The sequence below is a fragment of the Notolabrus celidotus genome, chromosome 9, assembly GCF_009762535.1.
Source record: "Notolabrus celidotus isolate fNotCel1 chromosome 9, fNotCel1.pri, whole genome shotgun sequence".
Taxonomy (NCBI): Eukaryota; Metazoa; Chordata; class Actinopteri; order Labriformes; family Labridae; genus Notolabrus; species Notolabrus celidotus.
Window position 1 is genome coordinate 36,682,735 of NC_048280.1, and position 25,420 is coordinate 36,708,154.

Below are 25,420 nucleotides of genomic sequence, written 5' to 3' on the forward strand. Positions count from 1 at the left end.
GCCTGTAGCAGGACCTTTCTGAAGGATTGGTCACAGATTTAGTGTTTCTTGTTGTTTTATTTATCAGCATGTAGACGTGTGTCTTGGTACACAGCTACGAACATATAGCTATGTGGCTATGCTAAGTAGCGCTAGCACTTATCCATGATAAATAAAAATCATCCACTAGATCTTCAAATCTGCAGACGTGGGGAGTAAAACCGACCTCTACCAGAAAGGCAGCAGGACCTTTCTGAAGGATTGGTCACAGATTTAGTGTTTCTTGTTGTTTTATTTGTCAGTATGTCGACGTGTGTCTTGGTACACAGCTACAGCTACAGCTACAGCTACAGCTATGAACATATAGCTATGTGGCTATGCTAATTAGCGCTAGCACTTATCCATGACAAATAAAAATCATCCACTAGATCTTCAAATCTGCAGACGTGGGGAGTAAAACTGACCTTTGTGTTTGTTAAGACAGCCTACAACTAGCATGCCTCCCTCCTAAGCTCCTTGTTAGCACACGTGTGCAGGTAATGAAAAACGGAGGAGGGGTTGAGTTGTATTTTATACAGTCTATGGGCTGAACAAGCTCTGAGCTCTGACTCCGTGACAGACCGGATATTGTTGTGACGTAACAAAAACACTGAAGTCTGAAACGGCTCGTTTCACACACATTTACAGAAAGGTGGAGAAATCAGAACAGGGGCAGAATGGATTCTTTTCATTCTCGGGGGGTTTGTAGACATGCCAGGGAAACATATTTCAGGTAAAGAACCATTAAAAAGTCCATTTTGCATGATATGTCACCTTTAAGGATGGGCAATGATTTTCAAATATTTGAATATTTATTCACTTTGTAAAAAAAAAGTTACTTTGAATATTTTCTCATTTTAAAGAACAATTTTTCATCGTTTCTAGCGGTGCCTGGTTGTAATACAGTATTCCCTCCAGAGCGTCTTAAAGCTGTTTGCTAACCACATTAAATAACAGACGAAGAAGAATGCTAACTGCATTAAATAGCAAAAGAAGAAAACATTAGAGACAGTTGCAGTGATTTTCTTCATTTCTGAATCTTAAACTACTACACACCATAGACTATAAATAATGGACGTAGTATCCGTGATGTCACTCATCTGTTTCTGAAGAGCTGTTTTGAAGCCAATCGTTGGCGGGAGCCATATTGCTGCTGAGCGAGTGAGGTAGTGAGGTAAAGAGGCGGGCTTTGAGCCTCCTCGCTAACAGCTACAGAGTCAGCTGTGCCTCTCATTGGAAGACTCGTAATCTCAATATCATTAAAATTGTCGCGTTATAAATTGGACTCATATTTTTAGACTGAAGGTTCCCGCTTGCTACACACATATTTCCAGAGACTGAGCATGGCTGTAAAATGTAAACACACACACCACGCTGCTTCACAGAAACACCAACATAAAGATGGAGGCAGACGAATAATCATCTAATAGATGCCAATGGTTATCAAATAGTATTTTGGCTTGAGATGCCCATCCCTACTTGCTATGAAACCCACTGAAATTAAAAGTGATGCTGAATACGAAACAGCTCATGAGCATAAAGAGCGTCTGTTTCTGTCTCATCATCTCGGCCCTGCTGTGAGGGGGGGCAGGTCTCAGACGAGGCCACGTGATGAAAAACCACATCAAATATTCATGGAGAGCGACTGCTGGAGAAAAGCTGGATGACTTTCTTTCACAAAATGCTGCAAACACATGAACAGGCCAAGATCAGCAGAGATACAAGAGGTGTCAGTCTGTCCACAGGGGGGAGCCAAAATCTACACAAACAGAGTTCCTCACAGGAGCTTTAAAATGAAAACCATCAGGTTCAGTTTGTCTTGTTTGCTTTTGTAGGGTCATAATAGTTTTATGAGGATCCTAACTTTGAAAGAGCAGCCTGCACTAGAACAAGGATCATGCTAGTCTTCAGTAAGTGCTTCATAAAAACCTGAACCCTCACAGCTTTACTGTACTCTAATTTATGACTTTATATTCCGTAAGACTCGGATCATTTATTCTTGAAATATGACGACTTAATTCACAAGATCTCCAGCTTCTCTTCTGTGACGTGTGTCTACAGAAGTCCTCACTCTCTAAGGTGTGGACGTGAAGCTCTGTCCTCAGTTTGAGTTCAGACGAGACGTTTAAAGGTCCTCCTGCGGGGATGAGAAGGAGCTCGTACAGAGACAGCTCTGAAGGCCGCTCTGCCTCCACTGAAGCTTCCAGTTACAGTCACTGAGTTTGTAAAGTGTGCTGACCGACATGAGAAGGTAAGTCCAGTCCGGGGCCATGATTCTAACATCTATCATATGGTGGTGTGAGACCGTGAGACCGTGAGACCGGGCTGCGGTCCTCTACACTCGGCTGAGACGCTTTGATTTGCGGGCTGGTGTGGGCTCCTCGCCCTTCCTCTTGCGGGGACTGCTCCTCGGCACCGGCTGCGCTCTCTCCTCTTGTTTAGCTTTCCCCCCGCTGTGTCTGGGTGTGACGGTGACTGAAGGAATTACTCTTCCTCTGAGGCTCCTGTTTCCAATCACTACAGGCTCCGCCTCTTCCTCTGACACACTCTCCTCCTCTTCGTCTGCGCCTGACGTCGGTTTGGGGACTCGTTTCTTCTTCCCGCTGCCCCTCTGAACGTATTCTTCTCCGCTGCTTTGGCTATCTGAGGATTCATCCCCAGAGGACTCAGCCTTCTTCTTCTTGTCCTCCTCCTCTTCCTCTGCGTCTTCGTCTAACACCAGCTTGAGGACGCTTTTCTTCTTCTTCTTCCCACTGCTCTTCTGACCGTATTCTTCTCCGCTGCTTTCGTCTTCTGCTGATTCATCCCCGGAGGATGGGACTGTCTTGTCATTCTCCTCACTTGACTCCACTTCATCCCCTTCCTCTTCGTCTGTGGTTGTCTCGGATGAAGGCTCCTCTACTTCTTCTTCTGTGTAATCCACTTTTGGTCTCCTCCGCCTGGATCTCCGTTTCAGCGCTCTGCGTGCTTTAGCTTTCTCCTTCTTTTCCTCAAGAGTGGTCTTCTTCCTCTTTAGGGGACTCTTGCCTTCCACCACTGAAGGTTCTTCTTCTTTGCTCTCTGCCGGCTCTTCCTCTGGTGATTTCTCTGGTTCTGGTTCTTCTTCCTCCTTTTTGTCGTCCGTTAGATCAGCTGTTTCCTCGGTTGGTGTGTCTACATCTTGTTCAGGAGGGGATGTTTCCTCTGCTGGTGCTGGAGCTTCTTTATCTTCCTCCACAGACTCGTCTTCAGCGAGTGCCTCTTGGTCAGCGGTGTCTGATTCTGTAGATTTCTTCTCTTCCTCCACTTCAGCTGCTGGAGTCTCGATGGTGTCGTCCTCTTCCTCAGCCACACTCTCAACGTTCTCCTCCGCAGCGTCCATCTTCTCCTCAGCCTCTTCTTTCTCCTTGGGTAAAGCCTCTGCTTCCTCTTCTTCAGCCTCTTCCTCCTCCTCCGGCTGAGCCTTTGTACGTGCTCTCTTGGATTTGCGTCTTGGAGGAGCAGGCGCAGACTTCCTTCCCCGCCTCAGAACCCTTGTCTCGACTACAGGTTCCTCAGTCTCAGTCTCCTCTTCCTCAGGAACTTGTCCTCCATCTGCGCTCGGTGTGTCTGCAGGACTTTCCTCTACAGGAGCGTCCTCCGGTCCGTCTGAGACAGCCGGGGTCTCGTCCTCTGCTGCAGCTTCTCCTTTCTCAGCTTCTGGCTCTGTGGTTTCTTCTTCTTGAGCTGCGGCTTGGTCATCCTCCTTTTCTTCTGTTTTCTCCTCAGCTTTTGTTTCCTCTGCTTTCATCTCTCCAGCTGGAGCAGATTCCTCTTCCTCCTCCTCTTCCTCAGGCTCATTCTGGGTCCTGGTTCTTTTGGATTTACGTGTAGTCGTTGCAGCAGACCGTTTCCCCTTTCTCTTACCTCTCGTTTCTGCAGCTGCCTCTCCATCATCGTGTCCTTTGGTGGTTTTGCGTGGTGAAGTCCTCACGGTCTTTTCTCCACCTCTCAGAACTCTGGTTTCCACAGTTGGTGGTTCCTCGTCTGCAGCAGGAGTCTCATCTGCAGCCTCCTCAGCAGGAGTCTCCTCTGCAGCCTCCGCAGCAGGAGTCTCCTCCGCAGCTACCTCGGGTGTAGTCTCCTCTGCAGCCTCCTCAGCAGGAGTCTCCTCTGCAGGTGTCTCCTCTGCAGCCACCTCGGTTGTAGTCTCCTCTGCAGCCTCCTTGGCAGGTGTCTCCTCAGCAGGAGTCTCCTCTGCAGGTGTCTCTTCTGCAGCCACCTTGGTTGTTGTTTCCTCTGCAGGAGTCTCCTCAGCAGATGTCTCCTCTGCAGTCTCCTTGGCCGATGTCTCCTCTGCAGATGTTTCGTCTGCAGCCTCCTTGGCAGGTGTCTCCTCAGCAGGAGTCTCCTCCTTGTCTTCTGTAACAGCCTCAGTCTCTTGTTCTGTGGTCGCCTCTTCTTCTACAGCTTTGACTTTTTCCACCTCAGCCTCTGGTTCTGCTTCATCTTCCTGAGCTGCAGCCTCTCCTTCATTCTTCTCCTCCGTTTCTGCAGCCTCTCCTTCATTCTTCTCCTCTGTTTCTGCAGCTGCTCCTTCGTTCTTCTCCTCTGTTTCTGCAGCTTCTTCCTGGACTGCCTCTGCCTCCTCTGCTGCAGCCTCCACGTCCTCCTCTTCCTCTGCGTCCTCCTGTGTTCTGGCTCTTTTGGATTTGCGTCTGGGTGAAACAGGAGCAGACCTTCTTCCCTTCCTCAGAGCTCTGGTCTTCTCAGCAGGTTCCTCTCCTTCTTGCTCTTCATCTTGTCGTTTGCTCTTTCTGGGTGACACCCTCACCGTCTTTCCTCCACTCCGCAGAGCTCTTGTCTTAACGACTGGAACCTCTTCCTCCTCTTTGGCCTCGTCCTCTGTCCCAGTGAGCTGAGTCTCTGGAGCCGTCTCCTCAGCTCCCCCGGTCTGCTCCTCCTGGACTGGAGCTTCAGTGGAAACCTCTTTGGAGTCCTTTCCCTCCTCCTCTTCCTTTCCTTCTCCTCCTGCTTCAGCGCCGTCAGCTGGTCCCTCCTCTGCAGCGTCTTGTTGTGGGACAGCCTCCTCTGATGTGTCCTTCTCAGGTTCTGCTTGTTGAGTTGCGTCCTCATCGTCTGGCTTCTCCTCCTCTGCTTGTTCCTTCTCTTCCTTTACCTCCTCCTCCTCTGCTGTTGTAGATTCCTCCTCTTCTTTTACTTCCTCCTCCTCTTCCTCCTTACGCTGTGTTTTTTTGGGTGTCTTTGTCTTTACGACACTGATGGACTTCCTTCCCCCCCGGAGAACTCGGACTCTGACTTCTGGTTCCTCTTCCTCCTCTTCCTCCTCCTCCTCCTCCTCTTCATGCTTCGTCTGTTGTGCTCTGGTTGATCTGGGTCTTGGTTTGGCTTTGACTTTAGGCTTCCTTCCTCTCTTCTTCCCTCTGGTTTCAGTCACAGTGACTTCCTCCTCGTCGTCGTCTTTAGCCGTCTCCTCCTCCTGTGTTTCTTTTGTTGGGACTTCTTCTTTCTTCTCCTCCTCCTCTCCCATCGCCTCCGGCTCTTTGACCGGAGAAGCCTGACTGTCCTCCTCTTGCACTGCCTCTTCCTCTTTATTTTCTTCCCTCTGCTCCTCTTCTCCGTCAGCAGAAGGTTCCTCCACAGATACCTTGGCTTCCACAGCTGCTGCCTCCCCGAGAACCTCTTGGTGTGTTTTCTTCAGGTCCACGAGAACCACGCTGACCCTCTGGAGCTCAGGGAGCACAGGTTTCAGGACCTCTGGCGGTGCCGCCTCCTCTGCAGCGGCATCAGGTGTGGGCTCAGGTACGGATGTGTTGGCCTCTTTGTCTTGTGCTGAATCATCTGCCGCAGCCGCCACGTCAGACTTCACGTCGGCCGCCTCATCAGCAACCACGTCAGCTGCAACGTCAGCCGCCACATCAGCCGCCTCATCAGCAACCACGTCGGCCGCCACCTCAGCCGCAACATCAGCCGCCACATCAGCCACCACGTCAGCCGCCACATCAGCCGCCACATCAGCAACCACGTCAGCCGCCACCTCAGCCGCAACATCAGCCGCCACGTCAGCTGCAACGTCAGAAACCACGTCAGCTGTTGTCTCTGTCTCTTCGGTCTCCGGTCCTTCCGCTGATGCTGCCAGGGCGAGCTCTTCTTCATCATCTTGTGCAGCAGTCTCAGTGCTCGGAGCCTCCTCCTCCTCTGGAGCGTCCTCTTGTGTGACTGGTTCCTCTTTCTCTTGTTCTGGTTCTGGTTCTGCTTGTTGGGTTTCCTCCTCTTTAGCTGGCTCCTCTTTCTCCTCAGCCTCTCTCTCTTCTTCTGCAGTAGCATCCTCTCCTCCCTTCTCTTCCTCCTCTTCCTCTTCCTGGCGCTTCTTGGGTGTCTTCTTCGGGGATCCTCTCTGTACGGGGCAGGACTTTCTTCCTCCCCTCAGAACTCGGACTTGAACCTCTTCTTCATCATGTTCTGAAGCTTCCTCCTCTTCCTCTTCACCTTTTTTAGGTCTCCCAGCTGATTTGCGTCTGGGTGTAGCTTTGGCTTTTGGCTTCCTGCCTCTGCGTCCTCTGGTTTGAAGGACTACCTCCTCCTCCACTTCCTCCTCTTCGGCAACAACTTCGGCATCCTCCTCAGCATCCTCTTTAGCGGCATCCTCCACTGTTGTGCCTGCATCTACTTCCTTCTCCTCCGTCACCTTCTCTTCCTGAGCTGGTTCTGGTGCAGCAGGAGAGGAGGTGCTGTCCTCCACCATGGGTTCTTCTGTGGGTTCCTCTCCTCCTTCAGCAGCAGGAGCTTCTTCTTCTTCTTCTGCAGCTGCTGTTTCGTCCTGCTCCTCCGCCTCTTCAGATGTCTCAGGTACTGCTTCAGTTTTCTCTTCCACTGCACCCTCTCCCTCCTCTGCCACAGCTTCAGGCTCCTCCACCTTTCCTCCCTCCTCCTCCTCCTCTCCAGTCTTCTCCACAGCTGCCTCTTCCTCCTCCTGGACTTGTTTGCGTGTTTTTCTGGTCGTGGCTCTGGGTGTTGCGGCGGCAGATTTCCTCCCTCGTCTCAGCGTTCTCGTGGTAACGGCTGGCTCTTCCTCTTCAACGTTCTCCGCCTCTGGTTCTTCCTCTTCTTGCTTCCTTCCCTTTGTTTTTGGTGAAGTCTTTGTTCCACTTCTCAGAGCACTGCTTTCAACAACCGGTGCTTCTTCCTCGTCCAAGCTCGTAGCCTCGTCTGCCTCAGCTGGCGTCTCTTTGTCATCGTCCACAGCAGGAACGGCGGCCTCTTCTTCTTCTGCAGGTGTCGTCTCCTCCACAGTGGCTGCCTCTGTTACAGCATCCTCTGCTGATGCCTCCACCTCTCCACCTGTTCCTGCTTCACCTGCCTCCTCTTCAGTCACAGCCTCCTCCTCTTCCTCTTCCTGTTTGGTGCTCTCACTCGTAGATTTGCTGCTTTCTTGAATTGTCTTTCTTCCACTCCTCAAAACTCTTGTCACAACAACAGGAGCTTCCTCTGCTTCCCCCTTTTCCTCCGTCAGGTCTTCAGATGTCTCCTTCTCTCTCTCAGACTCGTCTTTCTGAAGCTCTTCCTCCTGGACCGCCTCCGACTCTGCAGGAGCATCAACGGTTTCCTCAGTGCCTGTTTCCTTCTCCCCTTCTTCCTCCTCTGCTTCAACAACAGGCGCCGGCTCCTCTTCCGCTGCTTTCAGCTCCACCTCTTCTGGCTCCACCTCTTCCGGCTCCTCAGCAGCAGGTTCTCCATCAGCTGGAAGATGATCGCAGGTTGCTTTCAGATCTCTCTGGAGCTGTGGGGTTTCCGAGTCCGTCTCCTGAGGCTCTTCAGGTGCAGGGGCTTCAGTGGGAACAAGGGTTTCAGAAGACGAAGCGTCGCTGTCAGGCTCCTCCCCTTTATCCTCAGTGGAGGGTAGAGTGTCCTCTGCCTTTGGAAGAGTGTCTCCTTCCTCCTCCGTTGGAGTCTTCTCCTCTGTCTTGTCCTCCTCTTGTTCCTCTACTTCTTTTTCTCCTGCCTCCTCTTCTTGCTCTTCCTCTGGTTTCTGAAGTCTTCTGCTTTGTCTCTTGGGTGTGGGTTTATCGCTGCGTCTCGGTCTTCCTCTCCCTCTTGTTGGTACCACAGGAGGCTCCTCCACCCCAGACTCCTCTTGTTTCTCCGCCTCCTCTTCGTTTGTCGGCTGCTGGTCTTCCACAGCGTCCTCCTTCATGGCGGTGATTTCCTCCGGTTCTCCTGCGTCGGTCTCAGCGGACTCTGGTTCAGTTGCAGAGACGTCCTCAACCCTGGTCTCCTCTCTGTGCAGTCTCTGGCTGTGGCGTTTGGATTTGGGGGGAGTGGGGCTCATCACAGTCCTTCCTCTCAGGACTCTGGCCCCGGGCGTGACTGGTGGTTCCCTCAGCTCTGGTTTCCTGTGCCGCTGAGAGATCCTCCTGGGAGTACTCTGTTCTCTTTCTTTGGCCTTCACGTATGTCCTTCTCGTCTTTGGAGCGTCTCCGTTCTCTGTTATGACCGCCTCGTGTTGTGTGTCTGTGTCTTCTGTCTCCTCAGTCGGTGTGTCCTCTTCCTCCTGCTCCTTCAAAACTTCCTCAGAGACGATGACCACTGCAGCTTCCTCGGACTCTTCCTCAGCTTCTTCGATCTCTGACGCCACGTTCTCCACGATCAGCTCCTCCGTGCCTTCAGCCTCGGCTTCAGGCTCCTCCGTTATCGGAGCTGAGGTCACATCGTCCTGTGCGGCTGGTTTGTCCTCCTCCTCCTCCTCCTCCTCCTCCTCTTCTTCTTCTTCTTGAGCTGCGGTATCAACTGCATCCTCCCCTTTCTCTTCAAGACTCAACCCGACTTCATCCTGAAAGTGAACACAGAACATTTGAACACAAACACTTTGCTGAGCTGATCATTGAACATGAATCTGAGAGGAGACTCACACACACCTCAGTCTGCACCAGGTCAGAGATGTTCTGCACCTCAGTCTCCTGCTGCTCCTCTCTGGGGGTTTCTGCTTCAATGTCCTCGATCCTGAATCATGCAAGGGGATTCTTTTATTAATTTCAAGCATTTAAAAGTATAAAGAGGATCCGGAGTTGATCGTTGATGATAAGAAGGGAGTGATTAACGTTAGAGATCCCTCAAGCTAAAGCAGTCATGTAAAGATGATCAGCTCTCCTCTTCAGACACAGAGCTACTTCAGGTTTAAGGACTTCTGGGAACTGCTTACTAATCAAGGACTTAAGGTTATGATCAAGCAGAGGACAATGCAGAAGTGTTAGACGGAGGGTGCTAGTTTTCAGTGACTACCAACCCTAGCTTTAAGATTATGAGTTTTGCCCAAATAAGGCCGTGGCTGAGTCTAAAGTCCCGCCTCTTTACATCACACTAGCTCTTCCAATATGGCACCAGCCAATGATCGGCTTCAAAACAGCTGGGAACAGATGGGTGACGTCCCGGAGACTACGTCCATTATCTATACAGGCTATGGTTATGATGGAGTGCCATCGACTTTTAATGGCCTGAAATAATGGAAACGATGAAAATTCAAGAACAAAAGTCCAAAAAAAAGCAGCGACTGGAACGTGCAGCATGTTCTGCAAAGAGACAGAGTAATAAACCTGATCCCTGACAGACCTACAGACCTGGGCTCCTCGCCCTGATGGTTTTTTTTGAGTCTGTGTTTTGGACTTTGCATTGCATGTTGCCTATTGAAATTCTTTCTGCAGCAGCGTTTCATCCTCACACTTATTTTGGACTTCTGGTTTTTATGGAGATTCCTCTTAAACAGTCTAACACTCCCTCCATCAGTCCACATGTGAATGACAGCAGACACATTGAGCAGAGAGCTGATATTGAAGTCAGGATACAGACCTGATGACTCTCTCTGATCTCTCCTCTGAGATCCGTCCAGCCATCTTTCTTTGTTTGGATCCACTGCTCCGACCCCGCACCACAACCGGGATCTCATCATCTAAAACTGTGACCATGAGTAGAGATGACATTAATGAGTTAGAGCACATCACACAGCTTTAAGATGATGAAGATGTGACAGGATGAAGCGCTCACCTTTGCTTCCTTTGAGCACCGTCATCTCCTCCTGCAGAGTAAGAAGACACAGATTATCTCTCCGTGTAAACGCCTCTTAGATTTAAATATTAAGAATAATGATGAGATAAATAACGTACCACGATTTCCACGGTACACTCCATGGATTCAGTTTCTTTGATCTGCGTGGTGATCGCCTCCATCACGACATCTGTCTGAGTGACCTCAGTGATCACGATGGACTCCTCTGTGTAGGTCAGAGTCTTTGACACTGCTGAGAGACAGAGGAAGACGAGCAGCGTTTGATGAGTGCACAGACACCATAGGCGTTTTTCAACCAGAGGAACTTTACCCCTGAACTACATGTGTTTGGACCGGTGGACCCAGGGTCTGAATTTAGTTCAGGGGTAGATAATCTCCCCCCTAAAAAGCCCCTGCTAGGGGGGTAGTACTTTTCAAAGGTCCCGGGACTTTCGGGGAGCAGGGCCTGCGATGCTGAACGTGTCTGATTGCACGTTGGTTTCATTAGTTTTGATTTGTTCTCTTTTTTGTATGTGTGTGTACTTTTCAAAAGAAGAAGCTGTGATTCTCTTGATTTAGCAGCTTGTAACAGTAGTCTTCTCTCAGCCCACCGTGAACGCGTCTCTCCCGGTGTTACGGTTTTAAAAGTGACCCTGTAAACTGGAGACCTTCAGCTGAACGTGTCAGTGTTTGTGGAGTTTACACAGCTGTTGAAACACAGAGGGAGTTCCTGGGAATGCAAACTAGTTTAGTTTTTATTAAGATTTCAAAATATCCTCATCAGATATTTAATGATCGTCTAAAGACGTTTATGAGGGATGCATCCGGCTGAAAGTCTCCAGTTAACAGGGTCGCCGTTTAAACCAAAACACCGGTCGATCTCTGCGATCACGGCTTTTTGAGTTCAAAAGGATTTTAAAGCCGTGTTGAAACGTCTTTGCTACTCGCGCTTATCTCCTCTCACGTGTTGATTCAGTGAATCCATCTGTGATGAAATATAGCACCATCTAAAACAGACCAGCTGAGTCTCTTCATGCTAACAGGCTAACTGTTGTGTTGCTCATAATGATACCTGCCTGTCCGTCTGCTTCTATGGTGTCATCTATGATGAATGGCACTCATCTTTGTTTTACTGCCCTCTACTGGTCTGGTGGTGTAGTGCATTTACTTTTTTTTCCTCCATACGTCACTGGCCTGATTTACACAATCTACCCGGGACTTCAGCCCGCGGTCCAAACACAGACAACAATGGAGGCACAGGAACCTTTTAGTTCAGGGGAAAGTAGTTCTGGGGGCGAAAAGACCCCGGAACTCTTTGTTGAAATGCACCTCATCTGAACAACCTGTAGCTGCTCTTCATCATCAGACACATCTGATCTGAGATCCTGCTCTCTCTCACCACTCAGATCCATGTTCTGGAGCTTGTTGGCGATGTTGGTCCTCTGCGTGGGGCCTCCGATGCTCTCCGCCTCCCACAGCAGGTCTGTGTCCTCCGGGTACTGACGAAGGTACTTCTGGCACACTGAGGCAGAGGAAGGACAGTTTAGGATTCACACAGTTTGAATCAGAGAGGTGTTTGAGCAGCACGGGGGCCTGCTGTACCTCTATACATGGCCTTGGTGAGGGGGTATCTCAACCCCAGATAGTCCTCTTTGTAACTGAGCACAAAGTCCTCCAGCATCTGCAGACCGAAGCCTTTCCCACGCTGACTCTTCCTAACAAATATGGAGTCCATCACGGGGAGCAGGTAGCTTCTGGTGGTGAAGGAGTTACACAAGCTGCCTGCAAGAAGACAGAAACACGTTCATGAGCACATGAATCAACGATTGAATCCACGATCCTCTCTCTGCGAGGTGACATGAACACTGAGCGGTAAACATCAGTGACCTGCGGGTTTGACCGAGTAGAAGCCGACAGCCTGTCCGTTGTTCCAGAGGATCTTAGCGTGGTCCGTCTCTCCGTGGCAGAGGAAGGGGAGCTCCTCTGGGCTCATCTCTTTGGCTCTGTAGACCACTCGGTTGAGGATGTATAGAACGATCCTCTCTCCGACCGTCTCCACCTGAGGGACACACACAGAGAGACACACTTCATGGAGCAGCACGCTCAAACATTTCAAGGTTTGTGGTGTTGCACAACATTCTCTTTCCAGGTTTTTCCAAATAAAGTTTGTGCTTGATGAAAACAAGATGCCATGAGTTCTCACTGACTGAGGCTCCCTGTAATCAACAACAGACGCTGCAGACTCCTGGCTTCCAGGTCTTTCCTCATCCAGAGTTTTACAGAACTGCTTTCTTTAAACCAGGACCCTGTTTCTACACATTCAGGGTCAAATACGTACAAAACCCTCAGAGTGTCTGCAGCTGATCTCTCCATCCTGCAGCAGGTGAACAGGCTGCAACGCCTGCAACATAATCCTTGATGGATCAAAGTGAGTCCACTAACAGTTCTTGTGTTTGTCCCTGACAGGCTCAGGCTGTTATTCTAAGAGAACATTAAATAAAGCATCCCTGCAGAGAGAGAGAGAGCTTTGTGAGGAAGAGGAAGAAATCTGCTCCTGTAATAATCCCTGAGAGGCCTGCTCAGTTCAGGATTTAGGACGCCCCTCTCTGACCAGACTACATGGATACAGATATTTAAACATCTGGTCCTACCTCCATGGCTCCGTCTCGAACGGGGTCTGCTGTCTTCAGGAGCTCGTCCACCGTCCACCATCGGTCCAGCAAAAACAGAGCCACGGCGGTCATGGGGTCGGAGGGAGGGAAGAGGGCCAGGACCTTCTGTTTGTCGCTGGATCCATACAGAGGAACGAAACCCACACTGGAAATGTTTATGGAGACCTGAGGATAGAAAGACAGACCGCTGCTTCACAAACAAAGAGGCTTCAACCAGATACAAGACTTCAGGAGGATGTAGTCATCTGTGATGGAGTCGTTGTCTCCTGTGAGTCCAGGGTGAACCCTCAAAGTAAGTCAGCTCTGACTCCCAGACTGCACGCTAACACTACCTCCTCCAGACAAACACGTGTGTTACTGACTGTGTGTGTGTGTGTGTGTGTGTGTGTGTGTGTGTGTGTGTGTGTGTGTGTGTGTGTGTGGTACCTGTGAGGAGTCGGACAGGGTGAGGCGTTCAGCTGAATCAGGGTTGCTGTAAAGGAGGTTGTTCAGGTAGTTCTGGGCCGGCCGTTCCAGCTCTGCATGGCTGACACCAGCCAGCAGATCCACGGGGAACTTCATCCCTAAACAAACAAACAAACAAACAGTAAGAGGGGATCCTCAGTCAGATGTTACTTTCAATTTATAAACCTGATCCAGAACCACAGAGACTTCTCTGGACCTGTTTAAGATGGACTGAGGGGAAGTGGAGAACTGTCCTGTGGTCTGATAAAACAAAATCTGACATTCTTTTTGGAAATCATGGACGCTGTGTCCTCCGCTCTAAAGAGGAGAGGGACCACCCGGCTTGTTATCAGCTCACAGTTCAAAGCCAGCGTCCCTGATGGTATGGGGATCATAAGAGTCCATGGCATGGGTAGGTTCCACATCTGTGAAGGCTCCATTAATGCTGAACTATATCTACAGGTTTAGGAGCAACATATGCTGCCATCCAGACCATGACGTCTTCAGGAAGACCTTACAGATTTCAGCAAAACAACGCCAAACCACATCCTGTACAGATTACAACAGCATGGCTCTGTAGTAGAAGAGTCCAGGTGCTGAACTGGTCTGCCTGCAGTCCTGACTCGTCCCCCATTGAAAACATTTGGAGCATCGTGAAACTAAAAACACGACAAAGGAGACCCTGAACTGTTGAGCAGCTGAAATCCTCTATCAGGGAAGACTGGGACAACATGTCACTTTAAAGTCCAGAACCTGGTCTCCTGGGTTCACCAACATGTCACTTTAAAGTCCAGCACCCGGTCTCCTGGGTTCACCAACATGTCACTTTAAAGTCCAGCACCCGGTCTCCTGGGTTCACCAACATGTCACTTTAAAGTCCAGAACCCGGTCTCCTGGGTTCACCAACATGTCACTTTAAAGTCCAGAACCTGGTCTCCTGGGTTCACCAACATGTCACTTTAAAGTCCAGCACCCGGTCTCCTGGGTTCACCAACATGTCACTTTAAAGTCCAGCACCCGGTCTCCTGGGTTCACCAACATGTCACTTTAAAGTCCAGAACCCGGTCTCCTGGGTTCACCAACATGTCACTTTAAAGTCCAGAACCCGGTCTCCCGGGTTCACCAACATGTCACTTCAAAGTCCAGAACCCGGTCTCCTGGGTTCACCAACATGTCACTTTAAAGTCCAGAACCCGGTCTCCTGGGTTCACCAACATGTCACTTTAAAGTCCAGAACCTGGTCTCCTGGGTTCACCAACATGTCACTTTAAAGTCCAGAACCCAGTCTCCTGGGTTCACCAACATGTCACTTTAAAGTCCAGAACCCGGTCTCCTGGGTTCACCAACATGTCACTTTAAAGTCCAGAACCCGGTCTCCTGGGTTCACCAACGTTTACAGAGTGTTGTTAATTAAAGAAGAGCTGAAGAACAGGAAACATGTCTCTGAACCGACTGTTTGAAACGTGTTGATACATTTTAGCTCTAACTTCTGATGTTGTCTTTGCTCCTTAAATGACTCCTCTTTATTGATTAAACAACACCTTCATTCACCCAACACGTCTCTGAAGCACACTGTACTCTGTTTGCTTTCTACGTAGGATAAACTTGACCTTCTCACCTGGAGGTGGTTACCTGAGCCGCTCCACCTGTCACAGCCAATCCCAGTTAATCCTGTTGGATCTCCTGCAAGACCAATTAACCCCTCAATTCACTGAGCTAAGCTTGACAAAGAAAGGAGCAGGACAAGTGAGATTGGAAAACTGTGACCATGAATAAACACCTGAAGCTGACGTGGCTAATGCTGCCTCTGAGATGAAGCTATATGATCAAACTGAGACCCACAGAGAGAAGCGCTGCAGGCGGACACCAGCTGAGAGGCGACACCAGGATCTGAGAGACATACTGACTTTAGTAAATCCTTAAATGTAATAAAGACTGAAGCTGAATGATCATTAAACTAACAGTTCATCACCCAACAAATGTTCTCCTCAGACTCTTTCCAAACAGAGCAGGTTTAGACCGTACTCTATGTTCTATTATTAACAAAGACCCAACATCAAGACAGGATCAGATCCAGTCCCATCTTACAGGCAGGACTCAGTCTGATCTCATCTTAATCCACCATGAGCAGAGCACTTTGCAGCATTTAGCAAGTTACAGTGGCAAGGACAAACTTCCTTTAACAGGCAGAAACCTCCAGCAGGACCAGACTCATGTTAGACACACGTCTGCTGAGACCGTGTTGGAGAGAGGGAGAGAGGGAGAGAGAGAGAGAGAGAGAGAGAGAGAGAATGTGTGTTGCTGCTGATCATAAAATGTGAGCATGCAAAGAAAGGACTGTCGAGGCAGATGTCTGTCTAACATGAGTCTGGTCCTGCTCGAGGTTTCTGCCTGTTAAAGGAAGTTTTTCCTCTCCGCTGTAACTAGCTAAATACTGTGAGGTGCAATGCTCATGGTGGATTAAGGTGGGGTCAGACTGAGTCTTATCCTGTCTTGGTGTTGGGTCTCTGTTCATAATTTGACATAGAGTGGTCTAGACCTGCTCTGTTTGTAAAAGAGTCTTGAGATAACATTTGATGTGATTTGGCGCTATACAAATAAAGATTGATTGAATCTTCTTACGAATGCTTCCAAATCTCTGAGTTTTAGAGTCACCAGGTCCGGACTTTAAGGTTCAGGTAGAGGGACTGTTTCTTACTGGCTCCTCCTACAACTTATCATGATTAAAGGAGGGAAAGCTCAACAGGCCCGACCACTTTTCCACCCCCCTTACACAAGCACACACACACACACACACACACACACACACACACACACACACACACACACACACACACACACACACACACACACACACAAGAAAGCTAGCTGGCTGCTGTCAGTTACAGGAGACAAACTGATCCGTTGGTTGGAGGGGCTGCAGGGCAGGGCTGGGTGCTCTGAGGGTCAAACAAGAGGTGCACACACACACACACACCCTGCTCTAAACACACACTCAGTCACACAGCCTCAACAGCTGTGTGAGCACACACACTGACATGAGTTCATGTATGAACACTGAGTCTGATTCAAACCTGCAGCATGTGTTCTGCACGTGTGCAGTTTAGACATGTGGAGCCTCTCAGAGAGAAACCTTCAAACATGAACCCATCATCGTCCACGTTCTCATCTCTACCTGATAATATAACAATGACTATGTAATGACCACTGAAGTTATCCTTTTCTCCACATCAAGTTCTACTAATAACATATTCAGCCATCTTGGACCCCTTTCACTGAACATCACACCTACTGCAAGAAACGTAGGTGTGCTGTTTGAGTCCGAGCTTTGTTTTGATGCCCAGGTTAAAAAGGTAGTGCAGACATGTTTTATCCATCTCAAACTAATTTCCAAAATTAATCTAATGACTTGCACAAGGTAGTCCATGCCTTTGTCTTGCCAAGATTGGATTTTTGCAATGTCCTTTCTTCTGATTTATCTCATACTTCAGTTCACCACCTTCAACCAACTCAAGATGCAGCCGCCCGATTAATCACTGGATCACGAAAATCAGACCACATAACTCCAATTGTGGCTTCATTACGTTGGCTTCCTGTTAAATTCTGCATTGATTTCAATTATTTTTTACTAACTTACAAAGCTGTATACAATCAGGCTCCCCAGTACATCACAGACCTTTTCACTAGGTATAGGCCTGCCCGCCCTCTAAGATCAGCCCACATGGGCTTGTTGGTTGTTCCCAGAGCCCGTCTGAAGCCAAGGGCTCTTAAACTGTGGAACGACCTACAGCTGAAATAAGGCGTGCTACTGCTGTCTGTAATTTTAAGTCGCTTTTTAAAAAGGCCTTCATGATTATGAACATGTTATTTTGCTCTTAATGTCTCATTATGCATTCTAGTACTTTGGAGTTCATTTATTTTTATTTTTATTTTTTATATATATTATTTTTTTTTCCCCGCCTTCCACCCGAAGTCAGCTTTGATTGGCTCAAGCCCCTCAGTGACCCCGAACAGGAAAAGCAGTCAAGATAATGGATGTATGGATAGATTATTATTATTATTATTATTATTATTATTATTATTATTATTATTATTATTATTATTATTATTTGCCTTGTGATAGGTTGGCGACCTGTCCAGGGTGTACCCTGCCTTCCACCCGAAGTCAACTTGGATTAGCTCCAGCCCCATGTGACCCCGGACATATAAAGTCCCACATTAAGAGACACGCAGGACCATGCAGAGCTCTTACGCAACACCACTTTTTCCACAACATCTCCAGTGAAGTCTCCACACTCTGCTTGATTCGCTGCTCTGGAGGGATGTGCAGGGAGCTGCAGCACTCAGGTCTGATGTGCAGCCTGTGTTGAGCGCACTCACACGTGTGTGTTCATTATTAAAAGCTGTATTTGAGGACCACAGGGGGGGACACTGTGGGATGTTCCACATGGTTTTAATTCAGCCTGAACAAACCTCTATCCTCATATAACTCCTGAACACAGCAGTAACACATCTCACACACGCCCCTCTGTTAAACACTGTGATAAAAATTTGAGATCCATTCCAGCAGGACTGGTTTACTCAGCATGTGGACTAACCCCGGGGGAACGTTGATGTCTATGCATGTACGACTGTGAACATGAAAACAGCCTGCAGGGAGATCTCCATCAAAACCAGGGGGAGAACTTTCACACATTAACCCTCTGTGTGCTGTGGAATATAAACATTTGTTCAGTACTTGATTCTGATTGGTCAGCTCTAATCACAGACTCTGGATTGCCCAATCAATTCAGTTAAATTGTTCAGTATGTTGCTCCACTTTTCCCTCTCAGAGGTGGTTGGGGTCCAGTAGCTCCTCAGGCTGAGACCACATCTGAGCCCGCTAACTGTCAGTCAGTATATTTACATGCACAGGTGAGTGGAGCTACAGCTAGCTTGATTCGGACAAGACTGCTGTCCTTGTCCCAGCGGCACCGGCAAGAATCAATTTACTGACATTAGTATGTCCACCTTTGCAACAATAGTTACTTCAGCTGTACTGGAGCTTCTCCTGGCTTACCTATGACCTCTTCTGCTAAAGCAATGGACTAACAAGTTAGCAAGACAGTTTCACACCTCTGTACACACTGTACACCAGGCCGTTTGGGGCCAATTGAGGTGTACAGTATGTTAAATGCAAACACCATAATTTCTTGGTTCATTACATCCCCCAGAGGAGCTCCCGTTCATCTGTTTCTGCAGAGTCTCAGTTTCACTGTAAACAGTTCCACAGAGGCTTCACTCTGGCTTCCTTCAGTGGTTTGAACCTGAAACAGACACTGATGTTCTTGTGATGTTCTTGTAATGAACGGGTCTTCAGTTTGCTGAAATAACAACATCCTGATGCAGATTAGTCAAAAGTCAAAAGTCAAGCTTTGTCAGGTCTGTCCTCAAGAGGAGAAGAAAACTACGTCTACAATGTTTGTTTGTTGAATGGAGGTCTATGAAAGAGGATTAGAGACACTGATGTTTTTTAGCTCTGACCTTCTTCATGGAATGTTCCATTTGGTCTCAGAACTCTGACATGTCAGAATTCTAGAGTGCCTGCTGCCCACCCTGATGTTGGGATCCATCATTTCTGATGCTGCGTTCCAGCAAGTCAGGAAATCTTAACGCTGATTGTCTTTAGTGACACAGCATCAAGCAGATTTGTGTCTCAGTGTAAATGTTTGATGTAGAACAGATTGTTAGCTGCTCTTCATGCAGAGTTAAACTCTTCACACTGTGAGCGTTTAATTTTGGAATCAAAATCAGCCAATCAGCTGCAGCTCCTCCAAAGATTCAAATTGTGTCTGTTATTAGTAGATGTCTATGATACAGAACTACTTTATACGACAACAAAAAACACAGACACACACAGTCACACACTGTCAGTGATGATCAGCAGCAAAGCAGAAAGTCCGGTCGGTCTTTTGTGAGTGAGAGAAAGAGAATCATCAGCCTTGGCAGCAGACTGTGTGTTTGTGTGCAGGAGCATGCTCGTCTCTGCTGAGCGCTGCCTCGGGGGAGGGGAGTAGTGAGCATACCGAGCATACATCCACAAACCACACACACCATCATAGTGTCTACAACACTGCTCTATATTCAGCACCTAGGCGCACACTAAAATACAAGCTGGTGCAACGACTCAGCATTTTCTGGAAACTCCTCTTTATTAACACCTTCATTACACCGTCATTATAAAGTTTCACTGAACTCACTTCTGCAGTGAAAACACCTGCCTGAGTTTTTAATGATCTCTGAAGACGATGGAACAATGCATGAATGATTTCTTGTTTGTAAATTGTCTCTCGGAGCCATGCGTGCACAGGGGGTCTGTGCACGTCTCAGCCTCCGTCCTCCAAATGTCCCTGAAGTCTTAGAGAGATAATAAATCCATGTGAATACTGACACATGTCAAATGGCTCTTTGCAAATGCAAGACACATGTGCCAACCTTTGGTTCAGAAGCCAATTAAGTTATACAAGAACCTGCAGTTCCTCCAGTGTCCATTACAGTGTGTCTCCTGCAGTTCCTCCAGTGTCCACTAGAGTGTGTCTCCTGCAGTGAGTCAGTCCCCATAGAGCCCCATGTTAAAATGTTACAGCAGAAATCAACATGTTTACAGCCTGGTACAAAAACTGTTTGGGTCTCTATAGATCATTTCTCTCTTCATGACAACTGTACGGCTGAATTTATAAACAGCTCACCTGTTTACAGCAGGTTATTACCCAGCTGTGTTCAATGCTTGATTCTGATTGGCTGAAACCCCATAACAGTAGAAACAAACACCAGGGACAACCTGATCACACACTTCATATCAAATCAATCTGCAGAGAGGAGAACAGAACAGAACAGATCAAAGGAGGATAGAATGGAACAGATCAAAGCAGAATAGAATAAGACAGATCAAAGGAGGATAGAATGGAATGGAACAGATAAAAGCAGAATAGAATGGAACAGATCAAAGGAGGATAGAATGGAATGGAACAGATAAAGGCAGAATAGAATGGAACAGATCAAAGGAGGATAGAATGGAATGGAACAGATAAAGGCAGAATAGAATGGAACAGATAAAGGCAGAATAGGATGGAACAGATCAAAGGAGGATAGAATAGAATGGAACAGATCAAAGCAGAATAACTACAGTCATTAATTGTAGACAGATAAAGAGACACCAGGGACGACCATATACATGTCAGTTTAATCTGAGTAAAGGAGTCGGTCACATGTCCCCTCTGCCTGTTGACACTGTGGTAAAAACTCTCTACAGGTCATTTCTTTCTTGAGACAACTGCACGTCTGAATTTATTAACAACTCACTTGCCCCCAACATGGTGACCTCCATCTTTGAACGTCAGAACGCCTCTTCAGAAACTAATAGATGATGTCACTGAGACTACATCCATGTTTTACTGAGTCTATAGCTGATTTTCTACGCGTGCACAAAGACTCCTGAGCTCTCCCTCAAATTTCAGGGTGTGCTGCATGTGTGAACACAAAAAGCCCAAATTTTCACCAGACTGTTGTCTGCCATCCACACTCCTAAAATCAATCAATCAATCTTTATTTGTATAGCGCCAAATCACATCAAACGTTATCTCAAGACTCTTTTACAAACAGAGCAGGTCTAGACCACTCTATGTCAAATTATGAACAGAGACCCAACACCAAGACAGGATAAGACTCAGTCTGACCCCACCTTAATCCACCATGAGCATTGCACCTCACAGTATTTAGCTAGTTACAGTGGAGAGGAAAAAACTTCCTTTAATAGGCAGAAACCTCGAGCAGAACCAGACTCATGTCAGACAGCAGAGACCAGGTTGGGGTGGAAAGAGGGATAGAGGACAATAAGAGAGAGAGGGAGAGGTGATAATAAATGTCCAAATCAGGTGAGCTGATGTGAGAACAAGGCAGGAAAAGTTGCTGCAAGCAGGCGAGCAGGGTGATCACGTCTTTATTGAGACTGGTGCAAACCAGAAGAGCGCCATGAATTCAAGATAACAGAGAGGATGTCTGAACATCGGTCTGTTTCCACATTAGTGATAGAAATGTACAAACTGTCATCTTAGTGTAGCTCTCTGCTGCTTTGTATTGATTTTGGATTCACCACACTGATTCAGGTGTCACGTCTTGACTCCAGAGTTTTATAAAACTGACTTCAAATAAACAGACAATCTAAGAGGACTGGTTTACTTTCCTTTACAACTAAAATATGAAAATGAAAACACAAACTTCTCTCTGTTTTACCCTCTTGTTTGATTTATTACACTTTGACTCAGTCTGGAAAACATGGATGTCCTGCCCTAAACCTGCTCCTTCTTTAGAATATCTAAAGTTTAGTCACTCTCTAAGCTCTAGATTCATCTTCAACATGTAAACACACATCCACATGTCCTGTGACTGAACGCTGTTCATTCATCATTGGAGTAACTTCTCTTCAAGCTCTTTAAGCTTCTGTGCTCTTATAAAGAGGGTTTGTATCTCAATAAGCATGATCCGTGTGGATCAAAGATCAGAGTATAAATCAATACAAACAATAATCTTCACTCAATGTGAACAGAAGAGTCTCCCCTAAATGATCACAGGCTTAAACATTGAAGTGCCCGTGCCGAGGTCGGCTCTGTGCAGGAAGAGAGCGGGGGAGGGGAGGCCTTCTCTTCAGTTACATCACATATCACCCTTTAAGGGGGTTTTGGGACTTTTTAGGGTCAAAATGAACAATGGAGGTTAGGAAATGTGGTAGATTTCTTCAGTTGGCAGCAGAGGGTCGTTAAAACTGAGAGTTGTTGTTGTTTTTGTCCCTGACAGACTCAGGGTGTTATTCTAAGAGTCAACATTACAGAAAGGATCCCTACAGAGACAGAGAGCTTTATGAGGAAGATGATCTTTAAACATATGGGGAAACACCCTGAGACTGAGGGGCAGAGAGGGATGCATTTCTCTAAAGTGGAAGTTTAAATAAGCTCTGATACTTTGATTAGTGATGAAGATTCACCTGCAGCAGGGAGACCTGAGCAGTGTGCATCAGGACTGTCCTCTGTGTTTACAAAGACTTCACCACAAACAAACCGGTTTGACTTTAGACCTTTGTTCTTTTACACCCCGGGTTGAATCATCCACATCTCTCTGCAGGGAGCTCCAATAAGACTGATGTAAGAAATGAAGGACTTCTGGAAGTTACTCTGCTGAAGTTGTGACTTTGAGGGACAACGTCTCAGTGACTGAAGACAGACTTCTGGAACACGATGTTCTGATAAGAGGAAGAGGGCACCCGGAGTGGCTCTGCCTTCCTCCTCTTCGTGTGCCCATTGTTAACACGCAGAGCTCAAATAAGACGCATGTAAGACTTCCATGAAACTTCTAGGAAAAGAGGCTCGTTAAACCTGAACTCAACCACACGGAGCGCTGAGTGCGCACTCCGTCTCCGCTCTGACGGCGCACAAACGGATCACACAAAGAGCTCAGTCTGAACCCGCGCTCAACCTAAAGAATTCCACAGTCACGGTAGATGAGAAAGGACTGGGTGGGTGTGTGAGTGAATGGGTTTGTGTGTGAGTGAGAGTGGGGGTGGGTGTGTGAGAGAGCGCGCAGGGATGGGTGGGTGTGTGCTCTCCTGCAGCCACGCTGCGAGTGATGAAGAGTCGGAGGGAGTCCCGCCCGCAGAAAGAGGCTTCAAAACAACTTTTAAATAAAGTTGAAACTAAAGTGTGATGAGTGAACTCTCCCAGCCTGCTCTCTCTTCTCTGTGAAGTTAAAATAAGTCCCAAATAAAGCGAAGTTTACAGAAAGAAGCGCTCTGTGCGCGTCAAAGTGTTCTAAACCCTCCAAATAAACGAGTGCGTAAAACTCAGAATAAAGCCTCGAGAGGCTGCGAGCTCTAAACCCAAACCCGCTTCACTTTGAGAAACACACGTTTTTATAAACGCATCAATGTTCATCCACACAGAGCACAAACTCAAAGCACCAGCAGCTCGTTGTTCCTGCAGCCTCTTTCACAGCAGAACATTTTGTTCCAGATAAAAACCAAGTTGTTGCGTGCAGCGCGTGCCCCGCAGCTCCCTGCGTGTTGGAGCTCTAACTTTCTATGCTGTGTGTGTTCACACACTCTCACTGAGAGCTGCACACACTCGCGATAGTCTATATTTAATGCCTGCCTGCTTTGCACTCCAGCAGATGCCTCGGCCGTCCTGGATTCTGCCTCCTAAATCTATAAGTGCACAAAGAGAACACACAACAACCGGAACGCACACACACACACACACTCCGAACACACACCGAGCTGACCTACAGGAAGACACAGGAACTCACCTCTGCTCTGCACGCGACGCTTCTTCTTCTCTTAAAAACTCGCCAATGTTTTTAAATTCCGTAAACACGCTTATGGTTTATTGTTGGTAGGTGCGACGCTTTGCGCATGCGCAGACTAGGCCACCAATCCTGATGAGCCCTCTTATGTAAGAAAAGTATAATCCAATCTAACCCGCGATAACCCGAAAATCACTCCGACTGCTTTTGTAACAGCACAGGACTTTCAAACAGCTGCTGCTGCAGTCACTGATGGGCTCACTCATACTCAGTCTTTTATTTATAACAGATTTATTCACCAACATTCACTACAGGCCAGCAGAGGAAGAGCAAAACACAGTCACTAATATTAAAGGGAACACTGCAGTCAGAAATCATCTTTACTTTTTAAAAGCTTTCATTCAGACAGAGTTAAATAACACAAACACTGATTCATCAAACTGCTGGGACCACTTTGTCTTCAAATAATCTGAGACACACACCTGTAAGAAATACTTTTACAGGTGTACACTGTGTCATAATTTAAAACTCTAAAAAGTAACAGAACATCATTTCTAAACTTCTGATTTGAACTCTGTAATGACTTGAAAAAGAGAAAAAAATAACATTTTAACACAAAGAAAAGGATAGCAGCATGAACTGTTGATTTAAACATGAGTCCCGCCTCTGACCAGGGAACCAGCCAATCATGGTTTAGTTACCTAACACAGTCACCCCTCTGGACACGCCCCTGACCCACTGAGATGTTCCCTCCATGATTATCAGGAAACTTCACAGCACTCTCTCTTTAACCGAAATGTTCCTCACTCTGATTTAAGAAAAGAGTCTAAGCATCATAAAAAGTGAGAGCCTGACTCAGCAGAACTGCCCCTGTGTGATAACCACAGACTGTGTGATGGATAGAACTGAACATTAAAGCTGCTGTGAGGAACTCTGGCTGTGTTTTCATCCTTTCTAATCAATCAATCAATCAATCTTTATTTGTGTTTTACAAACAGAGCAGGTCTAGACCACTCTATGTCAAATATGAACAGAGACCCAACACCAAGACAGGATAAGACTCAGTCTGACCCCACCTTAATCCACCATGAGCATTGCACCTCACAGTATTTAGCTAGTTACAGTGGAGAGGACAAACTTCCTTTAACAGGCAGAAACCTCGAGCAGAACCAGACTCATGTTAGACACACATCTGCTGAGACCGAGTTGGGTCTGGAAAGAGGGATAGAGGAGAATAAGAGAGAGAGGGAGCGGTGATAGTGATGAGACGAGTAGTAGAAGCTGTTGCCGCTGGAGTCCAGCACGTCCGTATCAGCTGGAGTCTGGAACGTCCACAGCAGGAGGACGTCTACAGCAGCTCAGAGGAACCTACGAGACAAGGGAGCTCAGGGACTCCAGAAAGGTCTATGGTTAGTAACTTTAATGGGACAGGGAGAGTTAAAGTAAGTGATGAGGGGGTTGGGTGTGTCAGTGTGCCAGTTCCCCCTGCAGTCTAAGCCTATGACAGCATAACTAAGAGCTGGTCCAAGCCTGATCCAGCTCTAACTATAAGCTTTATCAAAAAGGAAAGTTTGAAGCCTACTCTTAAAAGTAGAGAGGGTGTCTGCCTCCCGGACCCTGACCGGTAGATGATTCCAAAGGAGAGGGGCCTGATAACTGAAGATTCTACCTCCCATACTACTTTTAGAGACTTTAGGTAGGACCAGCAGGCCTGCATGTTGGGAGCATAGTGTTCTAGAGGGGTAACAGGGCACTATGAGCTGTTTAAGATACGAAGGTGCCTGCCTTATCGTATCTCCCCTCGTCCTCTGCGTGCTGCGGTAGTGTACTAAGCCTCACAGTCTCCCCCCTGCTCTACGACGTGTCACTGCCTGTGACGTTGAAATGTTAATAGAGTCTGTTTTAAATGTTAATGTCCGGTCTGACACCTTCCTCCTCTC

The 25,420-nt window shown here is 47.5% G+C and overlaps 1 protein-coding gene across 1 annotated transcript; it reads right to left on the bottom strand.

Moving 5' to 3' along the window:
- Positions 1-1,180: 1,180 nt before the first annotated feature.
- On the bottom strand, positions 1,181-23,514 carry LOC117818391 (titin-like). Its single transcript, XM_034691252.1, has 11 exons — positions 23,484-23,514; positions 13,134-13,270; positions 12,687-12,872; positions 11,923-12,094; positions 11,638-11,817; positions 11,435-11,557; positions 10,155-10,288; positions 10,036-10,066; positions 9,841-9,946; positions 8,913-8,997; positions 1,181-8,827 (listed from the first exon to the last, which is right to left on the bottom strand). Exons 2-11 carry the CDS (start codon positions 13,266-13,268, stop codon positions 2,354-2,356), a joined length of 7,626 nt encoding a protein of 2,541 aa, XP_034547143.1. The 5' UTR covers positions 13,269-13,270; positions 23,484-23,514; the 3' UTR covers positions 1,181-2,353.
- Between the last annotated feature and the right edge of the window lie 1,906 nt (positions 23,515-25,420).

What these genes read in the sequence shown, in the direction of transcription:
- LOC117818391 (XM_034691252.1), bottom strand. Translation starts at nt 13,268, where the DNA reads ATGAAGTTCCCCGTGGATCTGCTGGCTGGTGTCAGCCATGCAGAGCTG. An exon ending in CACCAAGGCCATGTATAGAG is followed by an intron (nt 11,558 to 11,637) that starts GTACAGCAGGCC and finishes CCTCTGCCTCAG; the next exon opens with TGTGCCAGAAGTACCTTCGT. An exon ending in CCAGAACATGGATCTGAGTG is followed by an intron (nt 10,289 to 11,434) that starts GTGAGAGAGAGC and finishes TCTGTCTCTCAG; the next exon opens with CAGTGTCAAAGACTCTGACC.